The sequence below is a fragment of the Trichechus manatus genome, unplaced genomic scaffold, assembly GCF_000243295.1.
Source record: "Trichechus manatus latirostris isolate Lorelei unplaced genomic scaffold, TriManLat1.0 scaffold00235, whole genome shotgun sequence".
Classification (NCBI taxonomy): Eukaryota; Metazoa; Chordata; class Mammalia; order Sirenia; family Trichechidae; genus Trichechus; species Trichechus manatus.
The window spans coordinates 1931529-1946872 of NW_004444171.1; the positions used below are offsets into that span (position 1 = coordinate 1931529).

Sequence of the window (15344 nt, forward strand, 5' to 3'; positions counted from 1 at the left end):
ATAGGGAGACGTAGATGGGTTGTTTTAAGAATAACTAATGTGATCAAGGTGCTTCATCTTTTGGACTTCCCTTTGCTCATTAGGAAAATGGTGCCTTAGCTACCCTCAGGTTTACTGAAGTGAACCAAGGACGACAGTGAAAACACTTTGCAAAAAGATTAAAGCACAATGCAGAATGCTGTAATTATTCCATGTTGCACATCTCAAAACCCATGGCTTTGGCCTGGCTTGAGGTACAGAATGTGGCATATTTTTTACAAAGAATAATTTGTTGTAATGTCGATCTCTTCCTTTATGAGCCAAATGATCGAAGGGGAGGGAGTGCACTCAGCTGGACAACCTTTCTCCTCCTCCATATCCACCTCTGGATCCTTCACATCCTCCATGCTCTCAGTGTTCTGGGAGAAAGGCTGCCCTGGGAAATGTGGGCACATTGTGGTCAAGGGCCAGGAGATGTACATTTTTGAATAATCCCCCATTCTTCTTGTTATGGATTAAATTGTGTCCCTCAAAAATAAATGTTGAAGTCTTAACCCCCGGTATCTGTGAATGTGACCTTGTTTGGAAATGAGGTTTTTGAAAGTATTATCAGTTACCATGAGGTCATAACAGAGTAGGATGGGTCCTAATCCTATCCAAATGCCATCTTATAAAGAGGAAAACAGAAAAAGAGAGTTGGAGAGAAGGATGACCATGAGCTTATGGACATAGATGCAAGCCAAGGGACACCAAGGATTGCCAGGAACCACCAGAAGCTGGGAAAGAGGCATGGAACAGATTCTCTCTCAGAGCCCTCAGAAAGAATCAACATGGCCGATAGCCTGATTTGGACATCTAGTTACCATAACTGTGAGAAAATACATTTTTGTGCTTTAAAGTCACCTACTTTATGGTATTGTGTTACAGCAGTACTAGGAAACTAAGACACTTCTACACTAGCCTCCTTCTTGATCTTCTAACTCTCCAGGCAAACGCATGCCTTTGAACTTGCTCTTCTCTCTGCTGGGTATACTTTCCACCCATGGTTTGCTCTCTCATTGCCTTCAGTTTGTATCCTCAAATGTCACCTTCTCATCGAGTCCTTTCTTTATCATTCCCTTTCCCTACTTAATTTTTCTACTTAGCACTTAAAAACCAAAACCAAAACCCGTTGCTGTCGAGTGGACTCCGACTCATAGCGACCCTGTAAGACAGAGTAGAACTGCCCTGTAGGGTTTCCAAGGAGCAGGGGGTGGATTCAAACTGCTGACCTTTTGGTTAGCACTCAAAAGCATATACATGGACTCAACATTTAGCTTATTTATCCTGTTCATGGTCTGTCTCCTCCACTGTAATATAAACTCTACAAGGGTAGGGAGTTTCATCTGTTTTGTTATCTGCTGTAACCTAGTACCTAGAAGAGTGCAGTTGACAGGCTATAAGTGTTTGTTGATAGACTAAATGAATTCCTGCTTTCTATTTTGGGAGTAGGGTATCCTGTAACTTCCAAACAATTGCAGTATGAAGTCATGAATTCACACAATCTCTGCAATTTGATTTTCTTTTATTTGTGGCACTAAAGGACACACAGTAGGGACAGCTGTGGACAAGAGCAATTGGCTGGATGCTCTTTCTTCACTAAGGAAGTTGAGCAACCTTAATCAGACAATGCAAAGCTGAGATTCCATTCTACTCGATGCTCAGATTGGAAGTACTGTAAAGACATTAAAATGATCTAGCCATATTTGTTGTTCCATTAAGACAGAGATTTTATTTCAAGAACTTCTCTTGATTTCTATTAATCTCTTAAAGAGTATTATTTCAATATAACAAAATGTTTTAGATATATATATGAAAAACTACTACTGTAGTTAAACTTTGTTATAAATACTGGTGACTGAACACCACGTGCTACCAGAGGACTGGTATATAATACAAGGGGAGCTGCTGGTCTGTTGAGCAAAAGGGTCAAGACTGAACTCGAATCATGAAATAATAAGCACAGTTTTGATTCAATCTCTGCAACATACAAATACTCAACATCCACACCCCTCCACCCTCTCAGGGAGTTCAGAAGGCCTTTGGGGAAGTCAGTGGGCTCCGTATACAGCCCCCCTCCGGGGAGGCTCACTATACTTCACAGCCCACTGGGGACCAAGTGTCACAAACTGGATGCCTGTTCATCAGACCGTCCACTCCAATGTGGTCCTGGATCTCAGCCACCTGCTGCCTCTGGAGAACTCACAAATGCCCTGTCCATGTGATTATGTATGATGTGTTCTGCATGACAATAATTTATCTTTAAAAACTTAGAGGACCAGAATTGACCCATGACCCTCCATGAGGTTGTAGCCCCAACTCTTTGAGTAATAAGAACCCAATCGTTTCATTACCCAACACTTTCACCTTTGAAAAAAAAATTCTCCCAACTCTTTCCTTCTTACTAAGAACACATGTAGCATCGTACAGCCTATCACACTTAGATTATTTCAGTTGAATTTTTCCAGAATTTAAAAGATTTTAAACAAGTCAATGGTTTTAACCACTTCTATGTGGTAAAAGTCTTAAAGGTCCAAAATTGGTCTGAGGCATGATTCTTTTCCTTTGCCCATAAATCTAATGAAGTGTTAGTGCTGGGTTGCAGCACTCAGATTCCCATTCACCTGCCAACAAGAATAGTTTATTGGCAACTTTGAATATGCAGAGGCAAAATATATCTCCTTGGCACACAAGCCGTGCAGCAAAGCAACATTGTTCCCTCCCTTTGAACCATTATATAGGAATGCGCTGAAAATCAACTATACAGATTTTGGCCCATAGACAAGAAAGTAATATCAAATCCCGATGTTTCTTGCCACGTAGAGTCCTTGAGTGATGATTCTGGACGTCTTACAGGGTGAGTTTTTGCGATTATCTGAACTTTATTAATATTCACACAAGCAAGGGTACCTGCAGTGAGAAAAATGTAGTTATTCACCATATGTTGATAAGCCAAGGGTGTAGATATTTAGGTGCTGAATAGCTATATATATGCAAAACTCCCTTGATATATTACTCTTTGAACTCACTGAGATTTTTTACACTGACACCCATCCAACTTACAGCTCCAAGGAGTAATCTTTCTGAAACATTAAACATACCTAAAAGTTTTCAGTGACTTGCTATTGCATTCTTTGCTCTTGCACGAATAAAGTATGGCATCCTTGGAGGGTGAAAGGATATAAGCACAGGTCTTTGCTGTTCTCCCAGAGCCCTCTGCTGCCCTCAGTCCTCCAACCCTCTCAGCTCCCTTCAGTTTCTGTGATCTTTCTCTCCTCTGGGCAGTTTTCTGCAGGGGGTGTTTCTCTGTCAGGAATGCCCCCCATCTTTTTTTCTAGAAAACTACTGTGCTTTCTTCAAGAACAAGTTTTCCTAACACCTCCGTGAAAAGGACCTCCGGGGCTGGGGCACATCGGACATCCCCGTCTGAGCTCTGTCTGGGCGCACCCCACCTGGGCCGCTTCCTTCCTAAGAGTTTGACAATCTCACCAGTGATATGGGCGCTCTTGGAGGGCAGGAACCATGGCCGAGCAATCACTCTGCGCCCAGTGCATGGGACTCACTGAGTGTGCAATAAATATCTGTGGCCTCAATGAATGAATGGAGCTTACAAGGTCCTATTCCATTAGATGAGAAGCCCCAGACTTTCAGAATTCAAACGTCCACTGTCAGTTCAGCCCTGCTTCCTCTGTGACAGCCCATTTGCCGAGAATTTGATTTGTGTAATTCTAAAGGGAGTATTTCAGTGTCTCAAAAGGCTTTTAAGGGGAGGGACAAATTTGTGTGAAACCACATGAAGAGAACATTGGATTTCCCACTGTTGTTTCACTGAGTCCGACTCATTCTTAACTGAACATTGCCGTAATTTGTACATCTCACCCCCTTTTTAAATGCATTATCAAAGTAAAGGTTTCTGGATGCAAACATAGCTCTCTTACCAACACCAGCCACAACAAACACCACAACAACGATACCTAAAATGCTTTTCTGAGGGCATACTATGTGCTAGGCACCATCCCAAGCGTTGCAGAAGTCTTACCTCATTCAAACTTCAGCTCAACCAAATAAGGGATGTGTTCTTGCCATTATTATGGGTATTGCCTCCAATATGAAGATGAGGAAACTGAGATGTAGAAAGGATGACTTCCCTCAGATCAAACACTAGTGAGTAGTGCTGCTCAGCAGGGTGATCTAAGTAGAGTGTCAGCCTCTAGCTCACTACTCACGCTGGTTAACGTGTCTTTTGTCTTGACAAGGTCCGGCCACCCTCCCCTTATCTCCCTATGCCTCCACCCTTCTCCCCTTGGCTTCCAGTGCCTCTACACCCAGCTTGGACTCCCAGTCTGGGCAACTTTTCAAGGAAACTTGAGAATGAGCAGGTGATTATGATGCAGCACTAATGATAACAATTGTTTATTAAGCATCTTCTTTGTGCCAGACAATGGGCCAAGCCCTGTGCACATTAGCTCTCATTTATCCCTTACAACAATCCTGAAAAACAAACAAGGTATCTCTTCCCATATTACAGATAAAATGAAGTCTCAAGGATCCAGAACCATTAAGGAGGGACCTAGGAGTCATCGTCCCAGGTGTACTGACACTAAGTCCTACGTTCCTCTTTCCCCATGCTAGGCTTTCATTTCTGTTAGGTAAATGACTAGGAGTGGAAAGGCTGGATCATATGATATTTGTAGGTTTAACTTTTTAAGAATCTACCAAATTGTTTTCCAAAGTGGTGTACCATTTCACATTCCCACCAGCAGTTGCTTAGAGTTCCTGTTGCTCTATATACTTTCCAACAGTTGGTATTGTCATTTTATTTTTTAAATTGTAGCCATTTTATGTAGTGGTATCTCATGGTGATTTTAATTTGCATTTCCACAATGACTAAAGATGTTGAGCACCTTCTCATGCGCTTATTTGCATCTGTGTATCTTCTTTGATGAAGTGTCCTTTCAAATTCTTTGCCCATTTTTTATTGGGTTGTTTGTTTTCTTATTGAATTTTGTGTTCTTTATGAATTCTGAATGCTGTTGTTGTTGTGTGCCGTGGAGTCAATTCTGACTCATACTGATCCTATATGACAGAATAGAACTGCCCCATATGGTTTCCTAAGCTGTTATCTTTACGGGAGCATGTTGCCAGATTTTTTCTCCTTCACAGCCACTGGGTGGGTTTGAACCAAGACCTTTTGGTTAGCACACAAGCACTTAACCATTGTGCCTTATGTTTTCATTCTCACAACAGCATACTCTTTTGAGGAGAAGATTTTAATATTGATTAAGTCCAAAGTTATCAATTAGTTTTCTTAATGGAGTTTGCTTTTTGGTTTTGAATCGAAGAAACTGTTGCCTAAGTCAATGTCACAAAGATTTTCTCCTAGATGTTTTATAGATTTAGGTTTTTACATTTACATCTATGATAAATTTTGAGTTATATGGTGTGACCCCCATGCATCTGTCAGTTCATTATTATACATATGGATATCCAATGGTTACCACGCTGTTAGTTGAAAAAACTGTCTTTTCTTCACTGATTTGCCTTTGTACTTCTGTCAAAAATCATTTGTCCATACATGTGGGTCTATTTCAGATTCTCTATTTTGTTCCATTGATATATTTGTCTACCTTGATGCCAATACCACATTGTCTTAACTATGGCTTTATAGTAAGTATCAAAAGCAAGAAGTGATAATCCACCAACTTGGTTCTTCTTTTTCAAAAACCCAAACCAAACCAAACCCGTTGCTATTAAGTCGATTCCGACTCATAGTGACCCTATAGGACAGAGTAGAACTGCCCCATAGAGTTTCCAAGGAGCGCCTGCTGGATCTGAACTGCTGACCTTTTGGTTAGCAGCTATAGCACTTAACCACTACACCACTAGGGTTTCCTCTGTTTCAGATTAATTATTCTAGTTTCTCTGCACTTCATATGAATTTTAGAAATAGCTTGTTAATTTCTACAAAAAGCCTACAGCAATACTGATTTAAATTACATTGTATTTACAGTTCCATTTGGGGAGAACAGACATCTTAATAACATTGAATCTTCTAAACATATGTATCCCTTTATTTAGATCTTCTTGAATTTCTCTCAGCAATGTTTTATAGTCTTTCTCATCTTTGGTCAAATTTACTCCTAAGTAATTAATATTTTTTGATGCTCTTGAAAATATGTTTTTTTTTAACTTTAATTTCTGATTGTTTACTGCCAGTACTTAGAAATACAACTGTATTTGTAATATTGCTGTATCCTGCAATCTTGCCAAACTATCACCTTTAGCAGCTATTTTGTAGATTTCATTGGGTTTTCTACATTGACAATCATATGGTCTGAAAAAAGACAGGCCTCCCTCCCTTAATCTAGATGCCTTTACTTCTTTTTCTTTTTTTAACCTGCTGCGATGGGTAGAAGTTCCAGTACAATGTTGAATAGAAGCAGGGAGAGTAGACATTCTTGCCTTGCTCCTGATTTTGCGGGGGAAGGTATTCACTCTTCCATCACTAACTATGAAGTTAGCTGTAGGTTTTTCATTGATGCCCTTTATCAGTTTGAGGAAGTTCTTGAGTATTCCTACTTTGGAGACAGTTTTTTCAGAATGGATTTGGATATTATCAAATGCTTTTAATGTGTCTTTTGAGATGATCATATGGTTTTTCTTTTTTAATTTGTTAATATGGGAATTACATTGTTTTTCAAATGTTAACCCATTTGTACATTGTTGGATTCAATTGCTAAATTTCTATCAGATTTTCTGCATCTATGTTCATAAGGAATATCAGCCTGTAGTTTTCATTCCTTGTAATGTCTTTGTGTTGTTTGGTATCAGGGTAATATTGGCATCATAAATTGAGTTGGGAAGTTGTCCCTCCTCATCAATTTTTTGCAAGTGTAGCTGTTTGATAAATGTTTGTTTTTGGTAGAATTCACCAGTGAAGCTATCTGGGCCTGGTGCTTTTTTTGGTTTTTGTGTATGTGTGTGTGTAGGGGGGAGGTTAAGTAAAAATTGAACTTCTTTAATAGATATGAGGCTATGCGGGTTATTAATTTCTTCTTAAGTGAGCTCTGGTAGCTTGTATCTTTCAAAGAATTTGTCCATTGGCATAAAGTTGTTCATAATATTACCTTAAAATTCTTTAAATGTCTGTAGAATCTACAGTGATGTCACCTCTCTCCTTCCTGAAACTGGCAATTTGTCTCTCCTCTTTTTTCCTGACTAGTCTGGCTACAGATTTGTCAGTTTTATTTGTCTTGTCAAAGAACAACCTCTTAGCTTAATTGATTTTCTTTATTATTTTTTCTCTTTTATATTTCATTGACTTCCCCCTCTGAACTTTATTATTTCTGTTCTTCTGGTTACTTTAATTTTAATTATTGCTTTTCTTTTCCTAGATTTTAATGTAGAGCCAAGGTCACCCATTTGAGACTCTTCTTTTTTTTCAATATAGGCATGTGGTACTACTATAAAGTTCCTCCCAAGAACTGCTTTAATGGCATCACACAAGTTTTATTAAGCTGTATTTAAATTTACATTCAGTTCAAACTACCATTCCAAGTTCCCTTTTGACTTTTTTCACTGACTTATGAGTTATTTAGAACTGTGTTATTTAGTTTTCAAATATTTGAGGGATTTTTCCAGAGACCACTTTGTTATTGATTTCTAATTTAATCCTGTTGTGGTCAGAGAACATACTTTGTATTATTTGGGTCCTTTTAATATAGTTATATTAATTGTTTTAATAACCTTGTTTGTCAATTTTAACATCTGTGGCCATTTTAAGAAGCCCTCTTGGCGCAGTGGTTAAAGCAATCGACTGTTAACCGAAAGGTCGGTGGTTCGAAATCACCAGTGGCTCTGCAGAAGACAGATGTGCTAGTCTGCTTCCTAGAGATTTATAGCCTTGGAAATCCTATGGGGTTGCTATGAGTCAGAATCAACTCGACAGCAGTGGGCTTGGGTGGGTGGGTGTCCATTTTAAGGTGGTTTTGACTGATTTTCACCTTATAATAGTTCATATTATCCCATCTCTCTTCATGCCTGGTAACTTTATTTGATGCCAGACATTGCTGGGTGCTGGATATTTTTCTAATCCTACAAATATTCTTGAGGTTTTTTTCTGGGAAGCAGTTATGTGGAAATAGTTTGATCCTTTCAGGTCTTAGTTTTAAGCTTCGTTGGGCAGTATGAGAGCCATATTAACTGAGCCTAATTACTGCCCACACTGATGCAAAACCCCTATGAGTACTCTATCCAGTGCCTAGGAGTTGTTAGGTTTTCTGCCTGGCTGGTAGAAACAGACACTATTCTCAGCCCTGTGTGAACTGAGTACTGCTCCATCCAATCCTATCAGGTGGTTCTTTTCTCGGCCTCACTCATGTGTACTGTTCAGTACTCCACTGAATACTCCAGGAGGGACCCTTCGCAGGTTTCTGGAACTCTCTCTGTGCTACAATCTCCTCTTCACTGCTCTGTCCGGTGAACTGTAACTGCCTTGGTCTCTCTGGATTCTCAGCTCTGTCTCCTCAACTCAGGGAGTCTGCTGGTCTCTGTCTAGGTCCCCTGCCTCTGTGCCACGGCTTAGAAACTCAAGGCAGTGAGCTTGATCATAGGGCTCGCCTCATTTGTTTCTGTCTCTCAGGGATCACTGTTCTTTAGCTGCCTGATGTTCACTGTCTGAATTTTTGTTGTTTCAGGTGGGGTGGTAAATCCAGTCCCTGAAACTCTATCTTGGCCACAAGCAGACATTCCCAAGAATTCCTTTCAAACAGGTGAAAACGGAATATATTTAACAGCTTAGCTTTATTCCTTTTTTTTCCTTTGGCACGGCCAGCAGCATGGATGGTCCATTTCCTCTCTGAGCTATTACAATGTCTTCTAACTTGCCCTCCCTACCCAGACTTCCTCTCTTCCAACCCAGCCTACATAACAGCTGTGCAAATGCAACTCCTCCTTTAAACCAGATAACGCAAGTAACCATAAATCACCACAAAATGTGTGTGTGTGTGGTGCATGTGTAGGTACAGATATCCTGAGAACTGTAAATTTTATGTAACTATTTCTGTTCCAGTTTCCTTCTCCCTGATACTTGCTGAACTTTGTTGAAAACCACACTCAAATGCAGTGCAGGTGAGGACTGTAAAAAAATGGGTTTTCAACTCTTCAAATAGTACCTTTAAGATATGTGTATTTTACTGTACGTACACTTTTTCTTAAAAATAACTATACACAAATATTAAACTCTAACAATATGTACAGTAAAATATTTAGAGATGAAGTGGAATGATGTTGGCAATTTACTTTAAAATGCATAAAAATAATTTGTGGGTGGGTAGAGGGGTAGAGGAGCCCTGGCGGCACAGTGGTTAAGAGCTCGGCTGCTAATCAAAAGGTTGCCAGTTCGAATCCACCAACCCGCTCCTTGGAAATATGGGGCCATTCTACTCTGTCCCATTGGGTCGCTATGAGTCGGAATCGACAGCAACGGGTGTAGTTTTTTTTTTTTTTTTTTTTTTTAAGAGGGGTAGATAGGTGAATAGATATATGATCAAGCAAATACAGTAAAACATTATCGTAAACTTTAGGTGGTGGGTATAAGGGTGTTTACTGCACAATTATTTAAACTTTTCTTTATCTTTGAAAATTTTCATAACACAATGAAAGAGAAAAATCCTTTATAAAAAACAACAAAAGTGGGTTTTGATGTTAAACTGGATTTATCAAAACTCAGTGGGAGAGGCAGCTGTGAGGCCTAGGTGGGCTGCTAGCAAACCCTCAGGTGGCTTTCATTTCTTATAATAGAAAACACAAGTTCCACCTGGATTTAAAACAAGAGCACACAGTTGAGAGTATGAAATCGCGCCTTGCCTCGGTGAATCTTGGAGAGTTGCTGACTCTTTGTGCATCCCGGCTTCCTTCCCTGGTAAAATGACAATGACGGTATATATGTTCTAGAGTTGCCATTAGGGATGGGTAAGATCATCTCTGTAGAGGGCTCAGCACAGCGGGGCTTGTCCTACACCCTACTGCATCTTCACCACACCACCACCGTTTCACTGAGCTGAGCTAGTGGTGGGTCTAGATGATAGCTATTATGAAGGTTGGGGATGAGACAGTAGACTGCTCCAGGGTACCTTGCTCATCTGTAATGGGCCTGGAGGCTGTTACATGTTGCAGAGATAAACATCTCAGGGCACAAGGGATAAATGGGAGGGTGGGCCAGCAAGGGAAGTTAAAGGGCAAGATAGTGAAGAAAGACAGGGGCTGATGGCCATTCTTTGCTGGCACAGACAGCAACCCTGCTTAGCACTGGCCTGGCAAGCTGTGTGTCACCACTGCAGGAGTCCTGCGCTGGGAAACATTTAAACCAGTGCCTGGTTGACAATCTGGAAGGCACAGTCACCACCATTAGTATCAGTATGATGGCTGGATCAAGATTGGAAAAGTTCTTAGTAAATTAAGAAAATATTCAGGGTGGAAAAGGAAAACTGAAAGGTGATGCAAAAAGCCAACTGCAGAAGGACGGTATTAAAAAGATCTGTCTAGGCAACAATTCAACGAACAAGAGCTTGGTGATTTAGTTCATCACAAATGTAGTAAAAGCAATACTGAGGGCCAGCAGTGTCACCTAAGCTTAGGCCCTCCTGAAGAGAGATTGCTATCTAGACTGAGAGAAGGGATAGCTTTGCTGTGAAGTGCCTGGTTACATGACCAGTGGACCAGCACCAGGAAGGTGTGACCAAACAAGGTTGTTCACGGAGGAGTGAGGACCATGTCCAAGGAGGAGGACATGCTGCAAGCACGGTATTGGGAGATTCTCTGGAGTCCCAAAGGTTCCAGAATTGCTAGAGGATTCCCTTTTTATTTTTGTTGGACAAGTAGAAAATCAACAGAGGGATAAGGCTTGCAGCTTAAGGCCAACAGAGAAAGCTGTACAAATAGTCAAGTTTTATTTTGCTTCCTTCCCTGCCAGGGAGAATGACCTTTATATGAAAAAAAGATGAAATGAACAGTGGTGATAGAGAAATTGTTTTGGGGAGAGTAAAAAAAACTGTAAGAGAGCAGTGGGATTCTCTATGTAACCTTGTCTCCCAGCCTGGAACAATCAGATCCTAGGGCACTGCCAATCTCCCAAGTGAGCCAGCTGTGCAGCTGTTGGCTAACTTGGAAGAATACACACAGGACTGGTGATGGGAGATGGAGAGGGACAAAAAATTCCTCTGACTTTTCATAAGGGAAAGAAAGTGGCTGCTTCTAGAATGAGGTGGCTTCTTGGCAAGATTTATAATGATTATGAAATAGGTGAGTTATGAAGACATGGAGACCTAGTCGCGCAAGGCTACTAGTCTGGTGGGCCAAGGAAACATGGCAAAGGATGAGTTTTGTGTCCCTCCATTCTTCCAGTAAATAGTTATTGAATGCCTGCTGTGTGCCAGGAACTGTGCCAGGAGCTGAGGATATGATGGGGAGACTCACAGAGCTTATGGTGTGGTAGGCATTAAACACAAGTTACACTGATTGTTGTAGAAACAATGCTGTGATTTAGTATTATGAAGGAAAAGCTGTGTGATGGTCTAACAGTCTAGGGGGTTAAGGGAGGCTTTCTGAGGCTTTTTGGGGTGACTACAGGAACAGAACACAAAGGATGAGCAGGAGTCATCTGGCAAAGGGTAAGGAACAGCTTTTCAGGAACGGCAAGGGCATTTGAGAAGGCCCAGAGGGGTCATGGAGCCCTGGTGGTGCAGTGGTTAAGAGCTCAGGCTGCTAACCAAAAGTTTGGGAGTTCAAATCCACTGGCTGCTCCTTGGAAACCCTATGGGGCAGTTCTACTCCGTCCTATAGGGTCATTATGAGTTGGCATAAACTCAGTGGCAACAGGTTTTTTTTTTTTTGAGGGGTCATGACACAAGAGAGTCTCTTGTGACAGGCTTCTCTGTGTTCTGCTTGCAGCTGTAATGGGCAGAATGATCATAGTACAGGGTCTACAAAACCAGAACAGACCTGTGTGTACCTCGAAACTATTTCAACTTAACCAAAACAAAGCTTTACGTCATGAGCAACGTGAACCCAGCGTGATAGAACTTTTACGTATGATTAGTTTTCATGTTCTGACATAAATCACTATCCCCCAGTTATAAGGAACTTGGATCTCTCTTACACTTGTTAAGACACTTAGGCTTACAAACTGGATTTAAAAGAAGTTTCCTCCTGTCATGGATTGAATTGTGTCCCCCAGAAATATGTGTATCAATTTGGCTAGGCCATGATTCCCACTATTGTGTGATTGTCCACCATTTTGTCATCTGATGTGATTTTCCTATGTGTTGTAAATCTTACCTCTATGATGTTAATGAATTGGGATATGCGGCAGTTATGCTAATGAGGCAGGACTCAATCTACAAGACTGGATTGGTCTTGAGCCAATGTCTTTTGAGATATAAAAGGGAGAAGCAAGCAGAGAGACAGGGGGACCTCACATCACCAAGAAAGCAGTGCTTGGAGTAAAGCCTGCCCTTTGGACCAGGGGTTCTTGCACGGAGAAGCTCCTAGTCCAGGGGAAGATCGATGACAAGAAACTTCCTCCAAAGCTGACAGAGAAAGCCTTCTTCCCCTGGAGCTGACACCCTGAATTTGGACTTCTAGCCTACTAAACTGAGAGAATAAACTTCTGTTTGTTAAAGCCATCCACTTGTGGTATTTCTGTTACAGAAGCACTAGATGACTCCGGTTTTGGGCTGCATGGGCCTCTGTAGTGATAGTGTCACTTGTTAAATAATTCCCTACAGGCTCTTCTGACAAGGCCGGGTGTTACTGCACGCTGGTGGTTTGCATCAGTTCCTGCAGTGGGAAAACTGGCATCTGTGTGGGCACAGCAGGGAGCAGAGACTGGGTATGCCTCCAAGTCTGGCTGATAAGATGTCTGGGCTCAACAGTGGCAGTGACCTCCTTAAGGCCCAGAACAAGTGATTTACGATGTCTGTGCTCACTTGCCCATCTGTGCAATGGAAGCTGCAGCCTTCCCTTCCATGAGGGAGACTGAGTAAACGCTTGCTCTCCTACCCTCCTGGAAGGAAAGATATGACACACAAGGAAAATGTCTTGGGGACTTTTGTCACGCCCCTCTTTTTGAAAACTTTCTGAGGTCAACAACAAAATGTACCAAATCAGTTGCTGTTGAGTCAATTCTGACTCATGGCGATCCTCTGTGTGTCAGAGTAGAACTGTGCTTCATAGGGTTTTCAATGGCTGATTTTTCTGAAGTAGGTCATCAGGACTTTCTTCTGAGGTGCTACAGGGTGGACTCAAACCACCAACCTTTTGGTTAGTAGCTGAGCACATGAACCATTTGTACTACCCAGGGACTCCAACAACATGCATACCTCTCTCTTTTCTTGGCTGAGAACTCTCTGAGGGCACAGACAAGGCTTCATTCATCTTCCTCTCGTAAGTGGCTTCCACATGCCTGGATCCTGGCAGGCTTGCAGGCGATGCTTGCTGAGAGAATGGCAGGATATGTGGATATTTTTAATATAAACCAGGAATAAGAGGGCATTTGGTGTAAATTCCAGGCTCTCTGAAAGAATGCATTTGAAACAGCCCATCTAAGGCAGTCAGATGCCTACACTTTTACCTTGAATATGAATGTAGGGTGAAGTGGAAGAAAATCACACCCTGGGGGGGAAATCTGAAGGCTGCATTCAGGGGGAGTGAGTGGGTGTTGTACTGAAGAGGTAGCAGCAGACTTAGCTGAGCTGCAAATGCTCTTCTTTGGAGCTGGAGGAAAGACATATAGAACTAGAAATTTTTTTGACAACCACAAATACAACAGCAGAGAAATCATTTGCTTCACGCACTAGGAAGGCAAATGCATTTTCAGTTGTCTTGAAGAACGGCAAAGTCCTTTATAAGAGGAGTATCTCCTAGATGTCCCCGGGTTAAAGTAAAAGTACTCGGGTGCTAACTGAAAAGTTAGAGGTTTGGGTCCACCAAGAGGTGCCTCAGAAGAAAGCCATGGCGATCTACTTCTGAAAAATTAGCCATTGAAAACCCTTGAATCACAGTTCTACTCTGACACATGTAGGGTGGCCATGAGTTGGAACTAACTTGGAGACAACTGGTTTTACTGGTTATCCTGTAGACAAAAAAATCAACCCATAAAAATACTCCACTGATCCAGGATCCACGATGTTCTCCCAGCAACAACTGTCCTGAAGCCCTCACTGAACACCAAAGAGCAGAAGGGAAATCTACACATGTGAGCACCAACAGAGAGCCCAGCCCACCCATTAGCCTGTGTTGTTGTTGTCGGGTGCTGTCGAGTTGGTTCTGACTCATAGTGACCCTATGTACAATAGAACGAAACACCGCAAGGTCCTGTGCCATCCTCATGATCATTGTTATGCTTGAGCCCATTGTTGCAGTCACTGTGTCAATCCATCTCGTTGAGGGCCTTCCTCTTTCTCTCTGACCCTCTACTGTACCAAGCATGATGTCCTTCTTCACGAACTGGTCCCTCCTGATAACATGTCCAAAGTACATGAGACAAAGTCTTGCCATCCTCACTTCTAAGGAGCATTCTGGCTGTACTTCTTCCAAGACAGATGTGTTCATTCTTTTGGCAGTCAATGGTATATTCAATATTCTTTACCCACACCATAATTCAAAGGCATCAATTCTTCTTAGGTCTTCCTTATTCACTGTCCAGCTTTCATATGCATATGAGGCGACTGAAAACACCATGGCTTGGGTCAGGTGCACCTTAATCCTTAAAGTGATATCTATGCTTTTTAATATTTAAAGAGATCTTTTGCAGAGATTTGCCCCAGGCAATGCATTGTTTGATTTCCTGACTGCTGCTTCCATGGGTGTTGATTGTAGATCCAAGTAAAATGAAATTCTTGACAACTTCAATCTTTTCTCCATTTATTATAATGTTGTTTATTTGTCCAGTCGTGAGAATTTCTGTCTTCTTTATGTTGAGGTGTAATCCATACTGAAGGCTGTGGTCTTTGATCTTCATCAGTAAGCGCTTCAAGACCTCCTCACTTTCATCAAGCAAGGTTGTGTCATCTGCATATCACAGGTTGTTAATGAGTCTTCGTCCAATCCTGATGCCCTGTTCTTCCTCATATAGTCCAGCTTCTTGAATTATTTGTTCAGCATACAGATTGAATAAGTATGGTGAAAAGATACAACCCTGACACACACCTTTCCTGACTTTAAACCATGTAGTATCCCCTTGTTCTGTTCGAATGACTGCCTCTTGATCTATGTACAGGTTCCTCATGGGCACAATTAAATGTTTTGGAATTCTCATTCTTCACAAT

The 15344-nt window shown here is 41.5% G+C and overlaps 1 protein-coding gene across 1 annotated transcript in view; it reads right to left on the reverse strand.

Annotated features, from left to right (window-relative positions):
- Positions 1-254: 254 nt before the first annotated feature.
- Positions 255-15344, reverse strand: part of COBL (cordon-bleu WH2 repeat protein) — a 237734-nt gene continuing 222644 nt past the window's right edge. Inside the window, exons 14-15 of the mRNA XM_023743099.1 lie at positions 13398-13512; positions 255-415 (exon numbers count right to left, since the gene is read on the reverse strand). Coding sequence (XP_023598867.1) covers positions 255-415; positions 13398-13512 — 276 coding nt within the window. The remainder of the gene's footprint in view (positions 416-13397; positions 13513-15344) is intronic.